Here is a 20,157-nt window from a genome sequence, read left to right as displayed (position 1 = left end):
AAATGGTCACTAGTGAGCTGCCAAACAGGCAGAACTCACAGCGATGCAGCAGTGGTCGTTACTTACCTTTCAGACGCGGCGATGATAACGCCCTCCCGCCCGCGTCCACGCGTCGCTCGTCGGTACCAGCAGGAAGCAGCAGACGAGAAATGGACGTGGACGATCTCGCGCGATCAGCGCTAGCCAGCGGGGGGAGCCGGTCGGAGGTAAGTATCACACATAGCAATATTGCTATCAATATCGCTGCTGCGTCACAAAATCGGTGATGCTTTAGCGATATTGCTACCGATATAGCTATGTGTAAAACCCCCTTAAGTCCTCCTAGTAAACACTTTTTTTTAAATAAATAAAAAGGCCATAGTAGCAGTTTTATGATCATTTTGCTTAGAAATTGAATTAGGCCTGTCTTGTCAATGTCAAAAGGTAACAATAAACACTACAGTTCCATGCCAAAAATAATGCCTCATACAAAGCCATCGACAAAAAAATTACTTACAACTCTTACATTGTGAGTGATCATTTATATTGAATATACAATTTTAAATAGAATTGCTTCAATAAAAAGTAGTGTAGAATAGAATGATGACAATGGGTGACCAAAAATGGCACCATGTTAGAGAGGGGCAAATAGCATCTATATAATAGAAGATGTAAAATAAAATGTATAATATATTACAAAACAATACATCAGCAAAAAGCTACAAACCCATAGTTAATAAATAGTAATTGTATGAAACAAAATGATATAGAACCTGGGGGCGGCCTATAGCTGACAACTTGATTAAAAGTATCTATTTAATAGTGAAAGCGTGTGTGTGTAATAAAAGATAAATGCCTTTCACCTGATTGGGGTGCCATAACCCCAACGCGCGTTTTGGCTGGCGTGACTTCTGGGGAATAATTTGTATGTAAACTAAGCATATTTGGTATCATCGTGTCTGTAACCACACACAAACTATACAAAGAGCCTGCTGTTTATCCCACCCAGTGATCAACATAGTCAGAATCGCTGTTCTTTAGGTCATGCAGACTTCCAGAAGATGGAATCTCAAAAGTGTTCAAAATGTCACCTATAACCCAAAATGGTACAGATAAAAACTACAACTCATCCTGCAATTACTGAGCCTTCATACGGTGTCATCAAAAAAAAATCTACTGACAGAAATATTATTGTTTCTACAAAATATTCTTACTACGCAAAATAGTAAAACCTAAATAAAACACATACATAGTTAATTGCAGTGACCAATAAAGTTAATTTGTAGTCTTTGTCACTCAACCAATGTAAAAAAAAAATGTTATAGGTAATAAATTTGGAGTTTTAACTTCTTGCTATCTGCTGAACATAAAATTGAGGATGCTTTTAATTTTAAAATGGTATCTAATCCTATCCTGTGTGATACTGACTGCTGAGCTGCGTATCAAAAGGCCCTTTTACATTTAGCGATGCACCAGCGATCCGACCTGGTCAAGATCGCTGGTGCATCGCTAAATGATCGCTAGTGAGCTTTCATACGGAAAGACCTCACCGCAATACAGCAGCGACGCAGCGGACGATACTCACCTTTCACACACAGCGATCCAGACGTCCGCCCGCCCGCCTCCACTCGTCGCTCGTCTCACACAGCAGGAAGCGCCCGACGAGAAATAAAGCTGCCCGATCTCGCGCGATCAGCGATGGACAGCGGGGGAGCCGGTCGGAGGTAAGTAATTCAATTCAATTCAAATAGGCTTTATTGGCAGGACCAAAATACAATTAGTGTTGCCAAAGCAAGAAAAGAAGTGTGGCAGGGGAGTGGATTAGGGTAGTGGGGATGGGGTGTTGGGGGCAAAATTTGGGGAGTGATTGTCCATTTGGAGGTCTTTAGTTCCTCTCATCTTATGGCATGTGGTGATATATTGGGCGGCGACCTCCACCATTGATTCTTCTTCCCCCAGTAGGATGCAGAGTTTCCTCTCCTCGTCCATGGATGGGAAGTCTGGGGTATGGGTGGTAAGTTTCTGGAAGTGGGAGTCCCTCACTGCTGAGTATTTGTTGCAGTGCAGCAGGAAATGCACCTCATCTTCCAGAGCCCCATGCTGGCAGTGCTGGCACAGTCTGTTCTCTCGTGGCTTGTATGTCTGTCGGTGCTGCCCTGTTTCCACCTCTAGGTTGTGGGCGCTTAATCTGTATATACTCAAGGTCTGCCGGTCTTTGGGGTGGCGTAGCCTTTCCAGGTATGGAGCCAGTGTGTAGTCCCTCCGCAGTGACCGGTAGATGGTGAGTTTCTGGGAGTTCTCCAGTTCACTCTTCCAACCCTCTATGTATTACATCTTGCAGCTCTCTGAGATCTTTTATTTGGGCTTTAGTTAGGGTGTGTTGCTGACTTTGGTTGAGCTGGCTGCCGAGGTTCCTGGCTTGCTCTTGGCTCTGGCTCAGCAGTTCTTTTTGATGGTAGGAGCTGGGGTTGCTGTTCTGTATATGCGCCTGGTGTGATAGCGCCCTCTTGTGTATAGTGAGCCATAAGGGGAATCGTCCCAGCTCTGCCCGACAGGCTATGTTTGAGGTGCTGCGATGTACCTGGAGGAGATATTTGCAGAACTCCAGATGGAAGACTTCGGTTGGGCTGGAATCCCACTTTTTCTGGTCTGGATACCTCGCTGCCATATAGCAGTATAGGTGTGATGACGCTGTCGAATATCTTGAGCCAGACTCTCACCGGTGGTTTGAGGTGGTACATTTGTCTTCTGATGGCATAGAAGGTTCTGCATGCTTTCCCTTTCAGGGTCTCTGCTGCTTGCTTGAGGCTCCCGGTTTGGCTTAGCTCTAGACCGAGGTAGTTATAGCTGCTTGTCTTCTCTAGCGTGGCACCATTTAGTGTGAGGGAGGAAGTGGAGGTTTCTTTAGAACTCCTCTTTTGAAACACCATGACTTTGGTCTTCTTTTGGTTGATGGTCAGCGCCCATGTGGTGCTGAATGTTTCCAGCACGGCCAAGCTATCTTGGAGGCCTCTCTCGGTTGGGGAAAGCAGCAGGAGGTCATTTGCATACCGCAGGATCTTCACCTCTCAGTCGTGCAGGCTGAGACCTGGGGCAGAGGAGGATTCCAGGGCCGCTGCCAGTCCATTTATGTAGATGTTAAATAGAATTGGGCTACGTATAAGTATCACACATAGCGATATCGCTAGCAATATCGCTATAACGTCACCAAATCAGTGACGTTTTAGCAATATTGCTAGCGATATCGCTATGTGTAAAACCCCCTTAATTCTATCCTGTGTGATACTGGGCTCCCCCTGCAGTCTGTCAGAGGGTGGTCTGTATTGGCACGGTAATAAATGGTGTTATTTCCAGCTTTACAGAAGGACGCCAACACCATAGAGATAAGAATAATAGGCCTCAGTTACCACAACTGTCTACAAAGAAAACTGTTGCGGATAGCAACCAATCACAGCTCATTTTTCATCTTTTAAACAGCTCTGGGACAGCGTGGCGAGTTTTGAGTGGCGACTTTTGTGTTTTGACTTTTATGTGGCGAGGTTGGTGTATGTGTGGTGAAATGTGTGCTGAGGGTGGTATATGTGTTGACGCACGTGGTAGTGTGTGTTCATATCCCCGTGTGTGGTGAGTATCCCAAGTCAGGGCCCCACCTTAGCAACTGTACGGTATGTACTCTTTGGCGCCATCGCTCTCATTCTTTCAGTCCCCCTTGTTCACATCTGGCAGCTGTCCATTTGCCTCCAACACTTTTCCTTTCACTTTTTCCCCCTTATGTAGATAGGGGCAAAATTGTTTGGTGAATTGGAACACGCGGGGTTAAAATTTCGCCTCACAACATAGCCTATGATGCTCTCGGGGTCCAGACGTGTGACTGTGCAAAATTTGGTGGCTGTAACTATGACGGTGCAGATGCCAATACATACACTTTTTCCCCATTATGTAACATAGTAACATAGTAACATAGTTAGTAACATAGTTATTAAGGTTGAAGGGAGACTTTAAGTCCATCTAGTTCAACCCATATCCTATCCTAACTTGCCCTAACATGTTGATCCAGAGGAAGGCAAAAAAAACCCATGTGGCAACAGTAAGCTTCACATTGGGGAAAAAAATTCCTTCCCGACTCCACATACGGCAATCAGACTAGCTCCCTGGATCAACGCAATATTAAGGAGACTAGTGTATATACCCTGTAATATTATACTTTTCAAGAAAGGCATCTAGTCCCTTCTTAAATTTTAGTAGTGAATCACTCATTACAACATCATATGGCAGAGAGTTCCATAGTCTCACTGCTCTTACAGTAAAGAATCCGCATCTGTGAGTATGCTTAAACCTTCTTTCCTCCAGACGTAGAGGATGCCCCCTTGTCCCCGTCACAGGTCTAAGAGTAAAAAGATCATTAGAAAGGTCTTTGTATTGTCCCCGCATATATTTATACATTGTAATAAGATCACCCCTAAGCCTTCGATTCTCCAAACTAAATAATCCCAAGTGTAATAACCTGTCTTGGTATTGCAGACCCCCTAGTTCCCTAATAACCTTGGTCGCTCTTTTCTGCACCCGCTCCAGTTCAGCTATGTCTTTCTTATACACCGGAGACCAGAACTGTACACAGTATTCTAAGTGTGGTCACACTAGTGACTTATATAGAGGTAAAATTATGCTCTCCTCATGAGCATCTATGCCTCTTTTAATGCATCCCATTATTTTATTTGCCTTTGCAGCAGCTGCTTGACTCTGGCCACTAAATGTGAGTTTGTCGTCCACCCATACACCCAGGTCTTTTTCAGTGACTGTTTTGCCCAGTGTTTTACAATTAAGCACATAATTATACAACTTGTTCGTTCTACCCAAGTGCATGACCTTACATTTATCCCCATTAAAGCTCATTTGCCATTTATCAGCCCAAGCTTCTAGTTTACATAAATCCTCCTGTAATATAAAATTGTCCTCCTCTGTATTAATTACGCTGCAGAGTTTAGTGTCATCTGCAAATATTGAAATTCTACTCTCTATGCCCCCTACAAGGTCATTAATAAATATGTTAAAAAGAAGCGGGCCCAAAACTGACCCCTGTGGTACCCCACTGCTAACCGTGACCCAGTCCGAGTGTGCTCCATTAATAACCACCCTTTGTTTCCTATCCCTGACCCAGCTCTTAACCCACCTACACATATTTTCCCCTATCCCCATTGTTCTCATTTTATGTATCAACCTTTTGTGTGGCACCTTATCAAAAGCTTTTGAAAAGTCCATGTACACCACGTCCACTGCATTCCCTTGGTCCAGTCCGGAACTTACCTCTTCATAAAAGCTTATCAGATTAGTCTGACAGGAACGGTCTCTTGTAAACCCATGTTGATATTGGGTCATAAGGTTATTCTTCTCCAGATACTCCAGTATAGTATCTCTTAGAAAACCCTCCAGGATTTTACCCACAGTTGAGGTTAAACTTACTGGCCTATAATTTCCAAGTTCAGTTTTTGTCCCCTTTTTGAATATTGGCACCACATTTGCTATACGCCAGTCCTGTGGTACAGACCCTGTTATGTAGATGGGGGCAAAATTGTTTGGTAAATTGGAATACGCAGGGTTAAAATTTCGCCTCACAAAATAGCCTATGATGCTCTCAGGGTCCAGACGTGTGACTGTGCAAAATTTTGAGGCTGTAGCTGGGACGGTGCGGATGCCAATCCTGGACATACACACACACACATACACACCCACATTGAGCTTTATATATTAAATATCAAATTTAGTGAAAGGCTTAAGTGGCAAGCATGGGCTCTGGGCATGTAAAAATTCTATTTTGGAGGTATGGTGCATCCAATCTTTTTAGGTATAACTTTTCGCTACTAATACCAATTTTTATGCGTGTGTTTTTTTTTTTGTTTTTTTTTTTTTTTTTAAATCAAATATGTGCAAATGTCTTCAGTCAGTCCTCAAGTGCCAAAAGGCCTCTATATTTAAAAAAAGAACACACATTAGTTTTAAAAATGCATATTTTTTTATAGAATAAAAATTATTTTTTTATGCTGCACATGATCTGAGAAAAAAAGGAATTTTTCATAAGTGTGAAAATGCCTTATGTGATTGTATACTACTGTTTGGGTGCAAAGCACTGCATAGAAGAGGAAAGCCATTTTTAGCTCAAATTTTCCAGAGGAAAATCCCAGTAGTGATCCCATTTTTATGTATGCAGTAAACTTTCATTCCTAACAGGGTTTTTTGTTTTTTTAAAAAAGCATCTATTTGTTTAGGAAGTAACGGTGTATGCTAAAAGACTGCAGTAAATATGTACTGGGTATCTACATGCATGTGTAAAAAAAAAAATCTGTTTTATCATGCAGGCCTGTAAGTGCCAAAACAAGACCATTGGGTGCCCGTGACGTTTTGCCAAATAACCGCCAACTATATGAAATTGTTTTAACATATAACTTTCATCAGGTGAGTTTTCATACTTTGAAATGCCTTTGTAGATTGTGTTTTAATTTCTAGACCTCCCTTGACAACAGTGCTGTAACACACGGCCATTACAAACATGGGTTTCTCATGACCTTTTTTTAATAATGATCAGATTTCTATGTTTGCACCTCTTGCGCCAGGGGGAAACTGATGACACAACTGATGTGTAGTTTATTGTAACAATTTGTGTGTGGTGGCATCTAGAAGTCTCCAGGAGTCGCACAGAAAAATATTTGACTTCTGGCGTTTCCCTGTCCCACTGTAGACACCGGACTGGTACATATTCTATGCAGGTTTGTCATCAGTTGTTTCCAGCTCGGGCAGGATACTGGCCAGATGTAAAGGATCTATGTGAATGCATTCCCTTGCTAAAAAAAAAAAAAAAAGCAGCCTTTGAAATGGAAATCTCTTGGTTCTATTCCTTTAAAACTTTCATTACTGCTACCGGAGAAAACTGAAATGTAAAAAAAAAACCAATGTAACATAAATGTTCCAAGTTTCTTTGCATTTCTTTTATTTAAAGCTTAAATAAGGAGGAGATTTTCTGATCTTTATATTTAATTTTTTTTTTTATTTATTGAAAGCCTAAATGTGGAGAAGTAACGCCGAGCTGCCCCTTACTCTGTGAGCTGTTGTATGAATCCGAATATGATAGCCAGCTTTGGATTATTTATGACCAGAACAAAAGGCACATGGGCTCAGGAGATGCATACCCCCATCAGGTAGTGTATTATTATCTTGACATGATGTGATTTGTCCTGTAGAAGAAGACATGAAAGATCAAGGTCTTGGCTATATCTGCTGGATAGGATAAATAGGATCTGAGCCTGAGATAAATCTAGAATGAGCAAATACCCTTTAGTAAGTAGATCAATAGGAATAGTTCAGTACATAACACAGGGTATTGGTTAACACCGCAACAAGGTGCAATCGATTGGAACACCTTGACGTGGTGGGACGGCTTTTACGCTTTTTTGATCAAAATAGTGTTAACCAAGTACCCTGTTATTTATCTGTACTATTACTTTTTACTTACTACAGGGTATTTGCTCAATTTTGTTTTCATCTTAGGTTTCGTTCTTAAGTTGCCTCTGTGTGAACGTACCCCTACATATTGCACTTATACAAACACTTGCTCCAGCTCATTTCTTTGGCTTTGCATAGGATTTCTGTGACACTTGGGATGTCACTTACTCTGACCTCAAAAATTGGAGCGCAGCCCATTCCTGTTGTACTTTTATGATCTATTGACAGGATTCACCACTGATGTATAATAGATGGGACCCACATTTATTTACAGAGTCCAGATGCACGGCTTGGTCAGGATTCACATACAAATGAAGAATTCTGATCACCTCTCCACTGCCGGCGTCACTCATGAGGATCTCGTTTTTGAGAGAGATGGAGGTTTCATTGGCGGGGTCTGCTTTTACTATACCTTTCTGCTGTATCCTGTAGATGTATAAGATATGAGAATACCATTCTAAGCTTATTGGCTGTAAGAATGAGATGTTCGAGTACGGTTTCAATTCTTCACCAGTTTCAATTTTAATTTGCTTTCAGTGAATGAGAACTGCAAGCTTGTACAGTGGGTATGGAAAGTATTCAGACCCCTTTAAATTTTTCACTCTTTGTTTGTTTCATTGCAGCCATTTGGTAAATTCAGGAATGCTCTGTTTTTTTCTCATTAATGTACACTCTGCACTCCATCTTGACTGAAAATAAACAGAAATGTAGAAATTTTTGCAAATTTATTAAAAAAGAAAACTGAAATATCACATGGTCATAAATATTCAGCCATGAGTCTTCTTGGGAATGATGCAACAAGTTTTTCACACCTGTATTTCGGGATCTTCTGCCATTTTTCCTTGCAGATTCTCTCCATTTCCGTCAGGTTGGATGGTGAACATTGGTGGACAGCCATTTTCAGGTCTCTCCAGAGATGCTCAATTGGGTTTAGGTCAGGGCTCTGGCTGTGCCAGTCAAGAATGGTCACAGAGTTGTTCTGAAGCCACTCCTTTGTTATTTTAGCTGTGTGCTTAGGGTCATTGTCTTGTTGGAAGGTGAACCTTCGGCCAAGTCTGAGGTCCAGAGCACTCTGGAAAAGGTTTTCATCCAGGATATCTCTGTACTTGGCCGCATTCATGTTTCCTTCAGTTGCAACCAGTCATGTCACTGCAGCTGAAAAACACCCCATAACATGATGCTGACACCACCATGTTTCACAGTTGGGATTGTATTGGTCAGGTGATGAGCAGTGCCTGGTTTTCTCCACACATACCGCTTAGAATTATCACCAAAAAGTTCTATCTTCGTCTCATCAGACCAGAGAATCATATTTCTCATAGTCTGGGAGTCCTTCATGTGTTTTTTTTTTTTTAGCAAACTCTACGCGGGCTTTCATATGTCTAGCACTGAGGAGAGGCTTCCGTCGGGCCACTCTGCCATAAAGGCCCGACTGGTGAAGGGCTGCAGTGATAGTTGACTTTGTAGAAATTTCTCCCATCTTCCTACTGCATCTGTGGAGCTCAGCTACAGTGATCTTGGGGTTCTTCTTTACCTCTCTCACCATGGCTCTTCTCCCACGATTGTTCAGTTTAGCTGGACGGCCAGGTCTAGGAAGACTTCTGGTGGTCCCAAACGTCTTCCATTTAAGGATTATGGAGGCCACTGTGCTCTTAGGAACCATGAGTACTGCAGAAATTCTTTTGTAACCTTGGTCAGATGTGTGCCTTGTCACAATTCAGTCTCTGAGCTCCTTGGCCTGTTCCTTTTGACCTCATGAGTCTCATTTGGTCTGACATGCACTGTGAACTGTGAGGTCTTGTATAGACAGGTGTGTGCCTTTCCAAATCAAGTCCTATTTGTTTAATAAAACAGCTGGGCTCCAATGAAGGAGTAGATCCATCTCAAGGAGGATCACAAGGAAATGGACAGCATGTGACTTAAATATGAGTGTCCGAGCAAAGGGTCTGAATACTTATGACCATGTTATATTTCAGTTTTTCTTTTTTAATAGATTTGCAAAAATTTGTACATTTGTTTTTTCAGTTAAGATGGTGTGCAGAGTGTACATTAGTGTTAAAAAAATGAATTTTTTTGACTTTACCAAATGGCTGCAATGAAACAAAAAGTGATAAATGTAAAGGGGTCTCAATACTTTCCGTACCCACTGTACATAATATGCTAAGAAACACAGAAAAACAAAGTATAACAAACGTATAAAAATACTCTGTTGTAAAAAAGTAACAGTAAACAGCAAGTGCTAGTAAAAAGATAACAAAACAGGTATTTGGTTGATACGTTTTTTGCAAAAAATGTATACTAAGCCTCTCTACCAAACATCAAGGTATACCCATATCAGAACCGTCCCCAACCAGTGTATTTAAAACCTGAACATGTGTATAGTACCTATATGAGCAGGATTCAGAAAGGTAATGTCCGATGTTGACACGCTATGGAAGACTGCTTATATGTGCATGGTCCACAAGGGAGGGGTGGAGACCTACTTAATCTTGCAAAAACAAACAAACTGGATAGAAACACATGGGCCATGCACACCGTGAACAAGTCTGTAGGACAGTGTTCACACCACCAAAAGACTGCAACAGAAAAAGACAGTATAACAAACGTATAAAAATACTCTGTTGTAAAAAAGTAACAGGAAACAGCAAGTGCTAGTAAAAAATAACAAAACAGGGTATTTGGTTGAGACTTGTTAACTGTGTGCATAGCCCATGTGTTTCTATTCAATTTTTCTTGTTTTTGCAAGATTAAGGAGGTCTCCACCTCTCCCTTGTGGGCCATGCACATATAAGCCGTCTTCCATAGCAAGTCCACATCGGACATTACCTTTTTGAATCCTGCTCATATAGGTACTATACACATGTTCAGGTTTTAAATACATCGGTTAGGGACTGCTCTGATATGGGTATACCTTGACGTTTGGTAGAGCGGCTTAGAATACACTCCCTGACAGAAGTTATGTCTCTTATCCATGTTATGTAAATAAAAGCTTATAACCTGAGGTTAAATTCATCCATTGGTTGTATAAATTATTCTTTTGAAAGCTGAAACCCTCCGAAATGTGGTTTAGGTTAAGAAAATAAATTGGCATCAATGCAGAAATATTGATCATTTAAGAGACACAGAATGGTCAGATTTTGGCAAGACAGTTAAATTTGGTGGTGGAAAGATCATGGTCTGGGGTTACATTCAGTATGGGGTTGTGCGAAACATATTTGCAAGGTGGAAGGCAATATCAATAGCCTAAAATATCAAGTAGTATTAGCTACCTCTTATATTATATTCCAAATCATGAAAGGGGTCAAATTCTGCCGCAGGATGGTGCTCCATCTCATACATCCATCTCTACAACAAAGTTCCTCCAGGCAAAAAAGATCAAGGTGCTCAAGGACTGGCCAGCCCAGTCACAGACATGAACATCATTGAGCATGTTTGGGGTAGGATGAAAGAGGAAGCTTGGAAGACAAAACCAGAGAATCTAGATGAACTCTGGGAGGCATGTAAGACTGCATTCTTTGCTATTCCTGATGACTTCATTAATAAATTGTATGAATCATTGTTGAACTGCATGGATGCAGTCTCTTCAAGCTCATGGAAGTCGCACAAAATATTAAATATGACTCTAATAGCACCACAACTTCATTCAGCAATGTTATGCACCATATATTTGTATTTTAAGTTAATTTTTTGTTTGAATATCACATTACTTTCTGTGGCCGACTAAACTTTTGTCTTGCCAAAATCTGACTTCTGTGCCCATTAAATGATCAATATTTCTACATTGATGCCAATTTATTTTCTTAACCTAAACCACATTTTGGAGGCTTTCGGCTTTCAAAAGAATAATTTATACAACCAATGGATGAATTTAGCGTCAGGTTATCAGCTTTTATTTACATAACATGGATAAGCGACATAACTTCGGTCAGGGAGTGTATACTAAGCCGCTCTACCAAACGTCAAGGTATACCCATATCAGAGCAGTCCCTAACCGATGTATTTAAAACCTGAACATGTGTATAGTACCTATATGAGCAGGATTCAGAAAGGTAATTTAGCAAAAAACGTATCAACCAAATACCCTGTTTCGTGATCATCTTTTTACTAGCACTTGCGGTTTACGGTTACTTTTTTACAACATAGTATATTTATACGTTTGTTATACTGTGTTTTTCTGTGTTTCATTCTTTTGGTGGTGTGAACACTGTCCTACAGATTTGTTCACTGTGTGCATGGCCCATGTGTTTCTATAGTAAGCTAAGAAGTGGCCAATATTGTTTCCAGTGTAGAATCAGACATAGCCTCCATTGTAAATATAAAAAGAGCCTTACAGAGCATTGCCTGGACTGGTTATACCTTCATTTCCTATGGATATGTGCAACATTTGGCCAGACTTTTTTTTTTTTATTCCAGTTGTAGCACAGTTTGCTTATTGCATTATAGGGGGCTGTCCGGCCTTAAGGTGCACGTCTGCAGTCGTTCAATGTGACTGTAGACTTAGGGTTTGTGCACACGTTGCAGGTTTGTCTGCAGAATTTTCTGCACAAAATCCGCATCTCTTGGCAGAAAACGCAGGGGAAAACGTATGTGGAGTTCCTGCGGATTGTAATGCGTTTTTGGTCTGCAGATTTGTGAATTTTCTCCCTTGTGCCTCTGGAGGAGAGAGGGAGAGAATACAGAGAGAGATGTGCACATACCCTTGTGAATCCTTACATTGTGGGCACTGCGCACTTTGATATTTCTCTAGCAGTGCTATCGGCAGTCGGTCATGTGCCTATAAGTATGCAATTTGCATTCTTCTGGGCACAATATGACTAGACGTGTCCTGCCTCGCTCAGTATCCTTACGTTGAGAGAGGCTGTGCACATTTAGACAGCACGTGACCTGTATGCAATTTGCATGTTTGCAGAAACGCATCCTCTGCTCCTGACTCTGGAAAATCCTCACCAAGTACACGTAGAATGACTGCAGACTAGTATCCTAAGGCCAGACATCCCCTTTAATTTATAATAGTAACTTGATCTTCCATCACATTTTGGTTATGCTATGATGCCTTAAAAAAATGAATCCTATCCTTTCCTCCCAGACTGGTGTTTTCTTCTAGCACTCACATGGCATTGCTTGGCTGCAGCGCTTATGTGACATAAATGTCATGTGAGGGCCAACCTCGCTGCAATGGCGTCAATCCTGTAGGGGTATGTGTTTGTGTGTGTGTTTTTACTCTGTCGCCTCATTGGGGGACACAGAACCATGGGTGTTATGCTGCTGTCCACTAGGAGGCGACACTATGCATAATCTGAAAAAGATTAACTTTGGCTCCTCCTGCAGTATACACCCCTGGACGGCGTCAGCCTTCTCCAGTTTTTGCTTAGTGTCGCAAGGAGGCACACCTTTTTTCTTTTTTTCCTTTCGTCGGAACAGATGAAGAAAAGTGGGTCTCCAGCGAGACTCCCGGCATGGCTCCTTCTTTGGCCCCCTTTTTTAGGGGTGCCCAGTTGAAGTGGAGATGGCGGTTCCCCATGTCGCTCCTTCCCCAGTCCCTCGGGTACTGGTCCGAAGTTGAGACCCCCCCCCCTCCTTCCCCAACCCCCTTCAGGGTCTGGGTTGAGGTTGAGGCAAGGATGAAGACCCCCTGACGGTGACAGACGCACCCTCCCTAATCCCCCGCAGGGGGCATTAGGTTGAGACGCCACAGGTAGGGTCGGAGTACAGACAGCATTCTGCACCAGGGACCCCAGCCCAGCTGTGGGATCCTGCTGGGGCCGGGGGAGGGTGCAGGCAGACGTGGCACAGCAGAGACAGGGCTTTCTGCTCCCCTGCCTCTGCAGCAGCAGTGGCTCCATGGTGCTCCAGGGACCCCCCACCGCTAGCCAGTCGCCCATTCCGGGGGGGTCCGGTGCAAATCCGACCCCTCCCGGACTACCGCGCCGCTCTGGAGCCCTCCAGGGCATCAGGCCTCTAATCTAGACCGCGGCTTCGGCCTAGCCGAAGCCGCCGCCTTTTCCCCGCCCCCCGGATGACTAAAATGACACGCTGGAGTGTCATAGAAGGGGCGGATTGAGGCAGAAAGGGCGCGTTTTTACAAGCCCAGCGTGCCCTTTTCAGCTCTCCGCCCCCTCCTCCCTCTCCTCAGAGTCCCGGTGGCCATTTTTTTTGGATGAGATCCAGGAGAGGAGCATCACAGCGGTCTCCGGGGGGCACAGAACTAGGATCTGTCGGCGCTGGACCTAGGGGCACACCGGTGGGGTAAGCTCACAGCTGGGTTTTCATTACTCAGCTGTGAATCCGTACTTCCTAGAAGGCTCTCTGTGGGTTTCCTCTGCGTAGCCACCCCTGTACGATCCCTGATAGCCAGCCTCTGTGCACTATGCCGGGCTCAAGGAAGAGAACCAGGCAGGAATGTTTCTATGCATTCTGCACAGCCTGCAAAGCCACGCTCCCTAGTGGTAGCACGTATCTGCACTGCCGGGACTGCATCCATAACTCTGGGTCAGAAACCCAGGGAGTCCCTACTGACGCTTCAGTGTCACAGGCCACGCTGGAATGGGCAACTCAGAGGGCCCCGGCTATGGACGTTACACAGCAAACAAGCTTGTTTCAAGGAACATGCTGCTTCCAACTCTCACAGACGTAAGCGGACCCACAGGTCTCGATCACCTGAGTCGGCCTATAGCACAAGGTCCCCCCCCCCCCCCAGGGAGAGACAGCGTCATTCCAGGTCTCCTAGGCAGTCTCCTGTCACAGACAGACAGTGCAATTTACCACAGAGATCCCCCACCACAGAAGACCCCTGCCCCAGGTCGCCCTCCAGGGATCACCTTAGTAAGGCACAGGATTCGGAGGGCATCTGTGACTCCGACTCAGATAACGAAACGGAGAGGTCCGTGGTGCCTTCTCCCCCTAGCAATACAGCGCTAGTTGAGGACATAATCTCTGCCATTCATCGGGTGCTAAAAATTCCAGAGTCGGCCCTGGAAGTCCCAGAACATAGGATTTGCTTCGAAAGTGTTCAGAAACCACCTAAGGTCTTCCCTAATCACCATGAGTTTGAGGAAATACTTACCAAACAGTTTGCGCAGCCTGAGAAAAAATTTGCTAATCGCAAATATTTGGAAGCGAAGTACCCCTTCCCACGGACAGACACCAAACAATGGACAGATCCACCTGAAGTGGACCCCCCGGTTTCTAGGCTAGCAGCGCAGACCTTACTCTCTCTGCCAGATAGCTCAACCCTCAGGGACGCAGCAGACCGGCAAGTAGAACGCATGGCTCTTTCTATTTTCGAAGCGGCAGGCGCCTCTTTGGGCCCTGCGTTTGCTTCAGTTTGGGCGGCCAAGGCCATCCTGGCTTGGGCCAAAAACCTGCAGGAGGGTCTTCAAGCTTCAAATCCCGAGCTCTCGGACCAAGCGGTCCAGATAGCAGTGGTAGCAGACTACATGCTTCATGCAGCCCTGGATTCCGCAAGTGGTGTAGCGGGAATAGCATCAAACGCCATCACGATCCGACGCATCCTCTGGCTGCGAGAATGGAAAGCGGATGCGGCCTCAAAGAAGTCCCTCACGCGACTTCCGTATCTTACTGGAAGACTTTTCGGCGAAAAGCTGGACACAATGATAGCCAATGCCACTGGGGGTAAGAGTACCTCTCTCCCTCAACTAAAACCGAAACGCACGTTTAAACAAAGAAACCAGACGCGATTCCGATCCTTTCGGAATTCCTCGGGCTGGTCCGTCTCGCGCCCAGCGCAAAACCGTAACCGCTCTCCACGCAGGGACAACCCACGGACGCAGCAGCGACCGGACAAGTCTTGGCAGTCGAAAGCAGGCCAAGCGAAACCCAAGGGAGGAAAACCTCAGAACTTCGCTTCATCATGACTCACGAACTCCGGAAGACACCCCACCAGTAGGCGGCTGACTTTTACTCTTCCATCAAGTCTGGCTGCCTGTTACAGAATACAGGTGGGTCAGGGAAATAGTGTCTTCCGGATACAAGATAGAGTTCACTTCCGCTCCACCGAACCGGTTCTTCCTTTCTATTCCTCCAACACCACCAGACAAGGCTCGTGCTTTCCACCAAGTGGTCTCCTCTCTCCTTCAAGCAGGAGTTGTGGTGCCGGTTCCCGCGAACGAGAGATTCCGATGGTTCTACTCAAATCTGTTCGTAGTCCCCAAGAAAGGAGGCAGCCTCCGACCCATACTGGACCTAAAACAGCTCAACAATTATGTACGGGTCTGTCACTTCCGCATGGAGTCCCTCCGGTCCATCATTGCATCCATGGAGCAGGGAGAATACCTTGCCTCCATAGACATACAGGATGCGTATCTGCACATACCAATTGCCCCCGCCCACCAAAGGTTTCTCAGGTTCGCGGTCAACCAAAACCACTATCAGTTTGTCGCCCTTCCGTTCGGACTCGCCACGGCTCCAAGAACGTTCACCAAAGTCATGGCGGCCACCATGGACGTTCTGCACTCAAGAGGAATTCTAGTCATCCCGTACCTGGACGACCACCTCATCAAGTCTCCCACTTTCAAAGACTGCGAGGTCAGTGTCTCAATCACAATAGACACACTGAGTCGCCTGGGATGGCTAGTCAACCTACAGAAATCGTCGACTATCCCAAGTCAGACTCTAACATTCCTGGGAATGTTATTCGACACCTCCAGGGGCCTGGTGCTCCTTCCCAAGGACAAGACACTGGCCATCCGTCTGGGAGTTCGTACACTCCTTCGCAGTCCTCCTCGATCTCTCCGGTTTGCCATGAGAGTCCTCGGCCGGATGGCAGCAGCAATAGAGGCAGTGCCATTTGCCCAGTTTCACCTCAGGGTCCTTCAACTAGCCATACTCAGCTCTTGGGACAGGAATCCCTTCTCCCTCGACAGGGAGTTCAGGTTGATGTCGTCAACCAGGAGGTCCCTGCATTGGTGGCTCAACCCAACCTCGCTTACACGAGGGAAGCCCTTTCTCTCAGGACAATGGAAGATCCTGACTACCGATGCAAGCCTGACAGGCTGGGGGGCGGTGCACCTACATCACAGGGCAAGTGGTCACCGAGGGAAGTGACATTGCCCATCAATATTCTGGAAATCAGGGCCATCCTCTTGGCACTGAGAGCCTTTCATCACTTGCTTGCAGCCTCGCACATACGGATACAGTCGGACAATGCCACAGCTGTGGCATACGTGAACCACCAAGGCGGGGCCCGCAGCGCCCAGGCGATGAGAGAAGTGGCGCGTATCCTCCGCTGGGCGGAAGACACGAGGTCGGTACTTTCTGCGGTCCACATTCCGGGTGTAGAAAACTGGGAAGCCGACTTCCTCAGCAGGCAAGGAATGGACTCGGGGGAGTGGTCTCTCCATCCCGAGATTTTTTACCAGATCTGTCAACGCTGGGGAACACCGGAGGTGGACCTAATGGCATCCCATCTCAATACCAAGGTCCCCAATTTCATGGCCAGGATACACGACCCGCGGTCGCTCGGAGCGGATGCCCTGGTCCATGACAGGTCCCAGTTCCGACTCCTGTACATTTTTCCACCCCTCTCCCTAATCTCCAGGGTCGTGAGGAAGATCAAGCAAGAGGGAGTTCCAACCATCCTCATCGCGCCAGACTGGCCCAGATGTACATGGTACGCCGACATCGTTCAACTTACAGCAGACGTCCCCTGGCGTCTACCCGACCGTCATGACCTTCTGTCTCAAGGTCTGTTCTTCCATCAGAATTCAGGGGCTCTCAATTTGACGGCATGGCCCTTGAAACCTGGATTCTAACCCAGGTAGGTTTTTCACCGGCAGTCATTGCGACTATGATCAGGGCAAGGAAGCCTGCCTCCGCCAAGATCTATTATCGTACCTGGAGAGCTTTCTTTTCTTGGTGCGAATCTCATGGACAAGTCCCACTCCCTTATTCCCTCCCGAAGGTACTAGGTTTTCTTCAATCGGGTCTAGACGCCAAGCTATCCTTAGGCTCGCTTAAGTCAGGTGTCGGCGCTTTCAGTCCTTTTTCAAAAGCGCATTGCTACTAAACCGCAAGTAAGGACTTTCATCCAGGGAGTTTCCCGATTGGTTCCTCCCTACAAACGTCCACTGGATATATGGGACCTCAATCTGGTCCTGACAGCATTGCAAGCTCCACCCTTCGAACCTCTTAGAGGAGTTCCACTCTCCATTCTGTCTCAGAAAGTGGTTTTTCTAGTGGCGATCACCTCGTTACGCAGAGTGTCGGAATTGTCAGCACTTTCCTGCAGACGGCCTTTCCTAGCCTTTCACCAGGACAAGGTGGTTCTCCGCACGGTACCATCCTTCCTTCCGAAGGTTGTGTCCAACTTTCACCTCAATGAGGAGATTTCACTGCCATCCCTTTGCCCGCTTCCGGTTCATAGAGTGGAGAAGGCTCTGCATACGCTTGACCTCGTCAGAGCATTGCGGATTTACGTGTCCAGGACTGCACCTTTCCGAAAGTCTGATTCCCTTTTCATTCTTCCAGAAGGTAGTCGCCGGCTTCCAAGGCTACCCTTGCCAGGTGGATCAAGTCCACAGTACATGAGGCCTACCGACTTAACAGTTCCCCTCTTCCGGCCGGTATCACGGCACACTCTACACGGGCAGTAGGGGCCTCCTGGGCCATTCGGTACCAGGCTTCGGCACAACAAGTGTGTAAGGCGGCCACTTGGACTAGCCTACACACGTTTACGAAACACTACAGTGTTCATACCCAGTCCTCAGCGGATGCGAGCCTGGGTAGACTGGTTCTGCAGGCGGCAGTGCCCCAAATTTAGGGACCTGCTAGCACAATATTCGTCCATTGCTTCCCACCCAGGGACTGCTTTGAGACGTCCCATGGTTCTGCGTCCCCCAATGAGGCGACAGAGTAAAGGAGATTTTTGTGTACTCACCGTAAAATCTCTTTCTCTTAGCCTCTAATTGGGGGACACAGCTCCCACCCTGTTGCCCTTATGGGCCGTCGTTTACGGTTGAGTTCTGATATTGTTCTTTGAGCTCGTACATAGTAGCCTTCTTACAGGCATGGTTTTGTTATTTGGTTATGTTCCTCCTAATGCTTTTGCACAAAACTGGAGAAGGCTGACGCCGTCCAGGGTTGTATACTGCAGAGGAGGAGCCAAAGTTAATCTTTTTCAGATTATGCATAGTGTCGCCTCCTAGTGGACAGCAGCATAACACCCATGGTTCTGTGTCCCCCAATTAGAGGCTAAGAGAGAGATTTTACGGTGAGTACACAAAAATCTTTTTTTTTTTTTTTTACTACATTTTATATAGAGTCCTTAGGCCTTTAGGAGGGACTTGTCCAGTAGCGGACAACCCATTTAAGATATTTTCTGTGACTTTAACTTACAAGCTATGATTTGTAATTTTTGAAGATATCATGGGACCACTTTCCACGCAGTTATGGAGAGGTGAGGGCAGCCATTCGCCGCCTGCATGTCTTCGTGATGCATTGCACTATTGTGTTGTTTCATGGAGATTAATGTCTTTTATTGTTTTTTGTTTCATAGAGATTAATGTCTTTTATTGTTTTTTCTTTTAGTACTCTGTGAAGCTTGAAAAGGGAGACTATACTATAAGGATGCAGGTTCGTCATGAGCAATTAAATGAGCTGGAGCGTTTGAAGGACCTTCCTTTTGTGATTTCTCACAGGATGGCCAACACATTGAGTCTAGATATATATGAAAGTCACAGCATGGCCCTCTTAGGGAAGAAAAAGGCAAACACTATAACCTTGGCTCCAAAGCACAGCCAGCCTTTCTTTATTACAATGCTACCTGATGATAAGTAAGTAACTAGTGGAAACACTCAACCTACTGTCATATTCAGAGTTATTGTTTGGGTATGTGGAGGAAATGTCTGCACTTGGTCCAAAGGTGAATGTAGAATTAGAGGTATTCCCATCTCGAACACCCATGGTATAGTCAGTCTGTATGGCGTAATTACCTAAGACCTGCACAGGATCTCAGATGGGGCTCTCGCTTCACTGGGAAACGAGAGGTGACCACATACCCTTGCTTTCTTAACCCCAGGCATTGACTGCACTGGATGTGATAAGATTTTTTTCCTATATAATATGGTAATTTTATGCTGTAAAGTTAACTACAGACTAATATCTCGGTTTGCGGATCCTGCTTTGAGCAGGGGGTTGGACCAGATGGCCCAGGAGGTCCCTTCCAACTCTACGATTCTATGATTCTATGATTCTATGATTTGTCATATAGGTTGTTTTCAGCATTTAGATCAGTCATTGAAAGTTTTCCTTGAATTGGCTGATCGTTAATTTTGCCACTGTGAAAAGCTAAACCCATTTCTGTACCTCTAGGTATTTTTATATTGTGCTCTTTTATGTCATGGTAAGCCTTTAATAAATGAGTCCATGAAATGTACAGTCATATGTAAAAGTTTGGGCACCCCTATTAATGTTAACCTTTTTTCTTTATAACAATTTTGGTTTTTGCAACAGCAAATTCTAATAACTGATGGACTCAGTTACATTTCTGGATTCAAATGAGGTTTATTGTACTAACAGAAAATAGGCAATCTGCATTTTAATAAAATTTGACCGGTGCAAAAGTATGGGCACCTCAACATAAAAGTGACATTAATATTTCGTAGATCCTCCTTTTGCAAAAATAACAGCCTCTAGTCGCTTCCTGTAGCTATTAATGAGTTCCTGGAT

At 45.0% G+C, this 20,157-nt stretch overlaps 1 protein-coding gene across 3 annotated transcripts in view; it reads left to right on the top strand.

Annotated features, from left to right (window-relative positions):
* TPP2 (tripeptidyl peptidase 2) overlaps positions 1–20,157 on the top strand; it is a 188,680-nt gene that overhangs the window by 130,955 nt on the left and 37,568 nt on the right. For all 3 annotated transcript variants that reach the window (XM_073569496.1, XM_073569495.1, XM_073569497.1), the window contains exons 20-22: positions 6,333–6,429; positions 7,032–7,169; positions 19,018–19,262. In XM_073569496.1, the coding sequence (XP_073425597.1) occupies positions 6,333–6,429; positions 7,032–7,169; positions 19,018–19,262 (480 nt within the window). The remainder of the gene's footprint in view (positions 1–6,332; positions 6,430–7,031; positions 7,170–19,017; positions 19,263–20,157) is intronic.

This window comes from Dendrobates tinctorius, unplaced genomic scaffold (assembly GCF_039654945.1).
Source record: "Dendrobates tinctorius isolate UK_male_01 unplaced genomic scaffold, ASM3965494v1 ptg000026l, whole genome shotgun sequence".
Taxonomy (NCBI): domain Eukaryota; kingdom Metazoa; phylum Chordata; class Amphibia; order Anura; family Dendrobatidae; genus Dendrobates; species Dendrobates tinctorius.
This window is presented reverse-complemented; position numbering and strand designations above follow the sequence as displayed.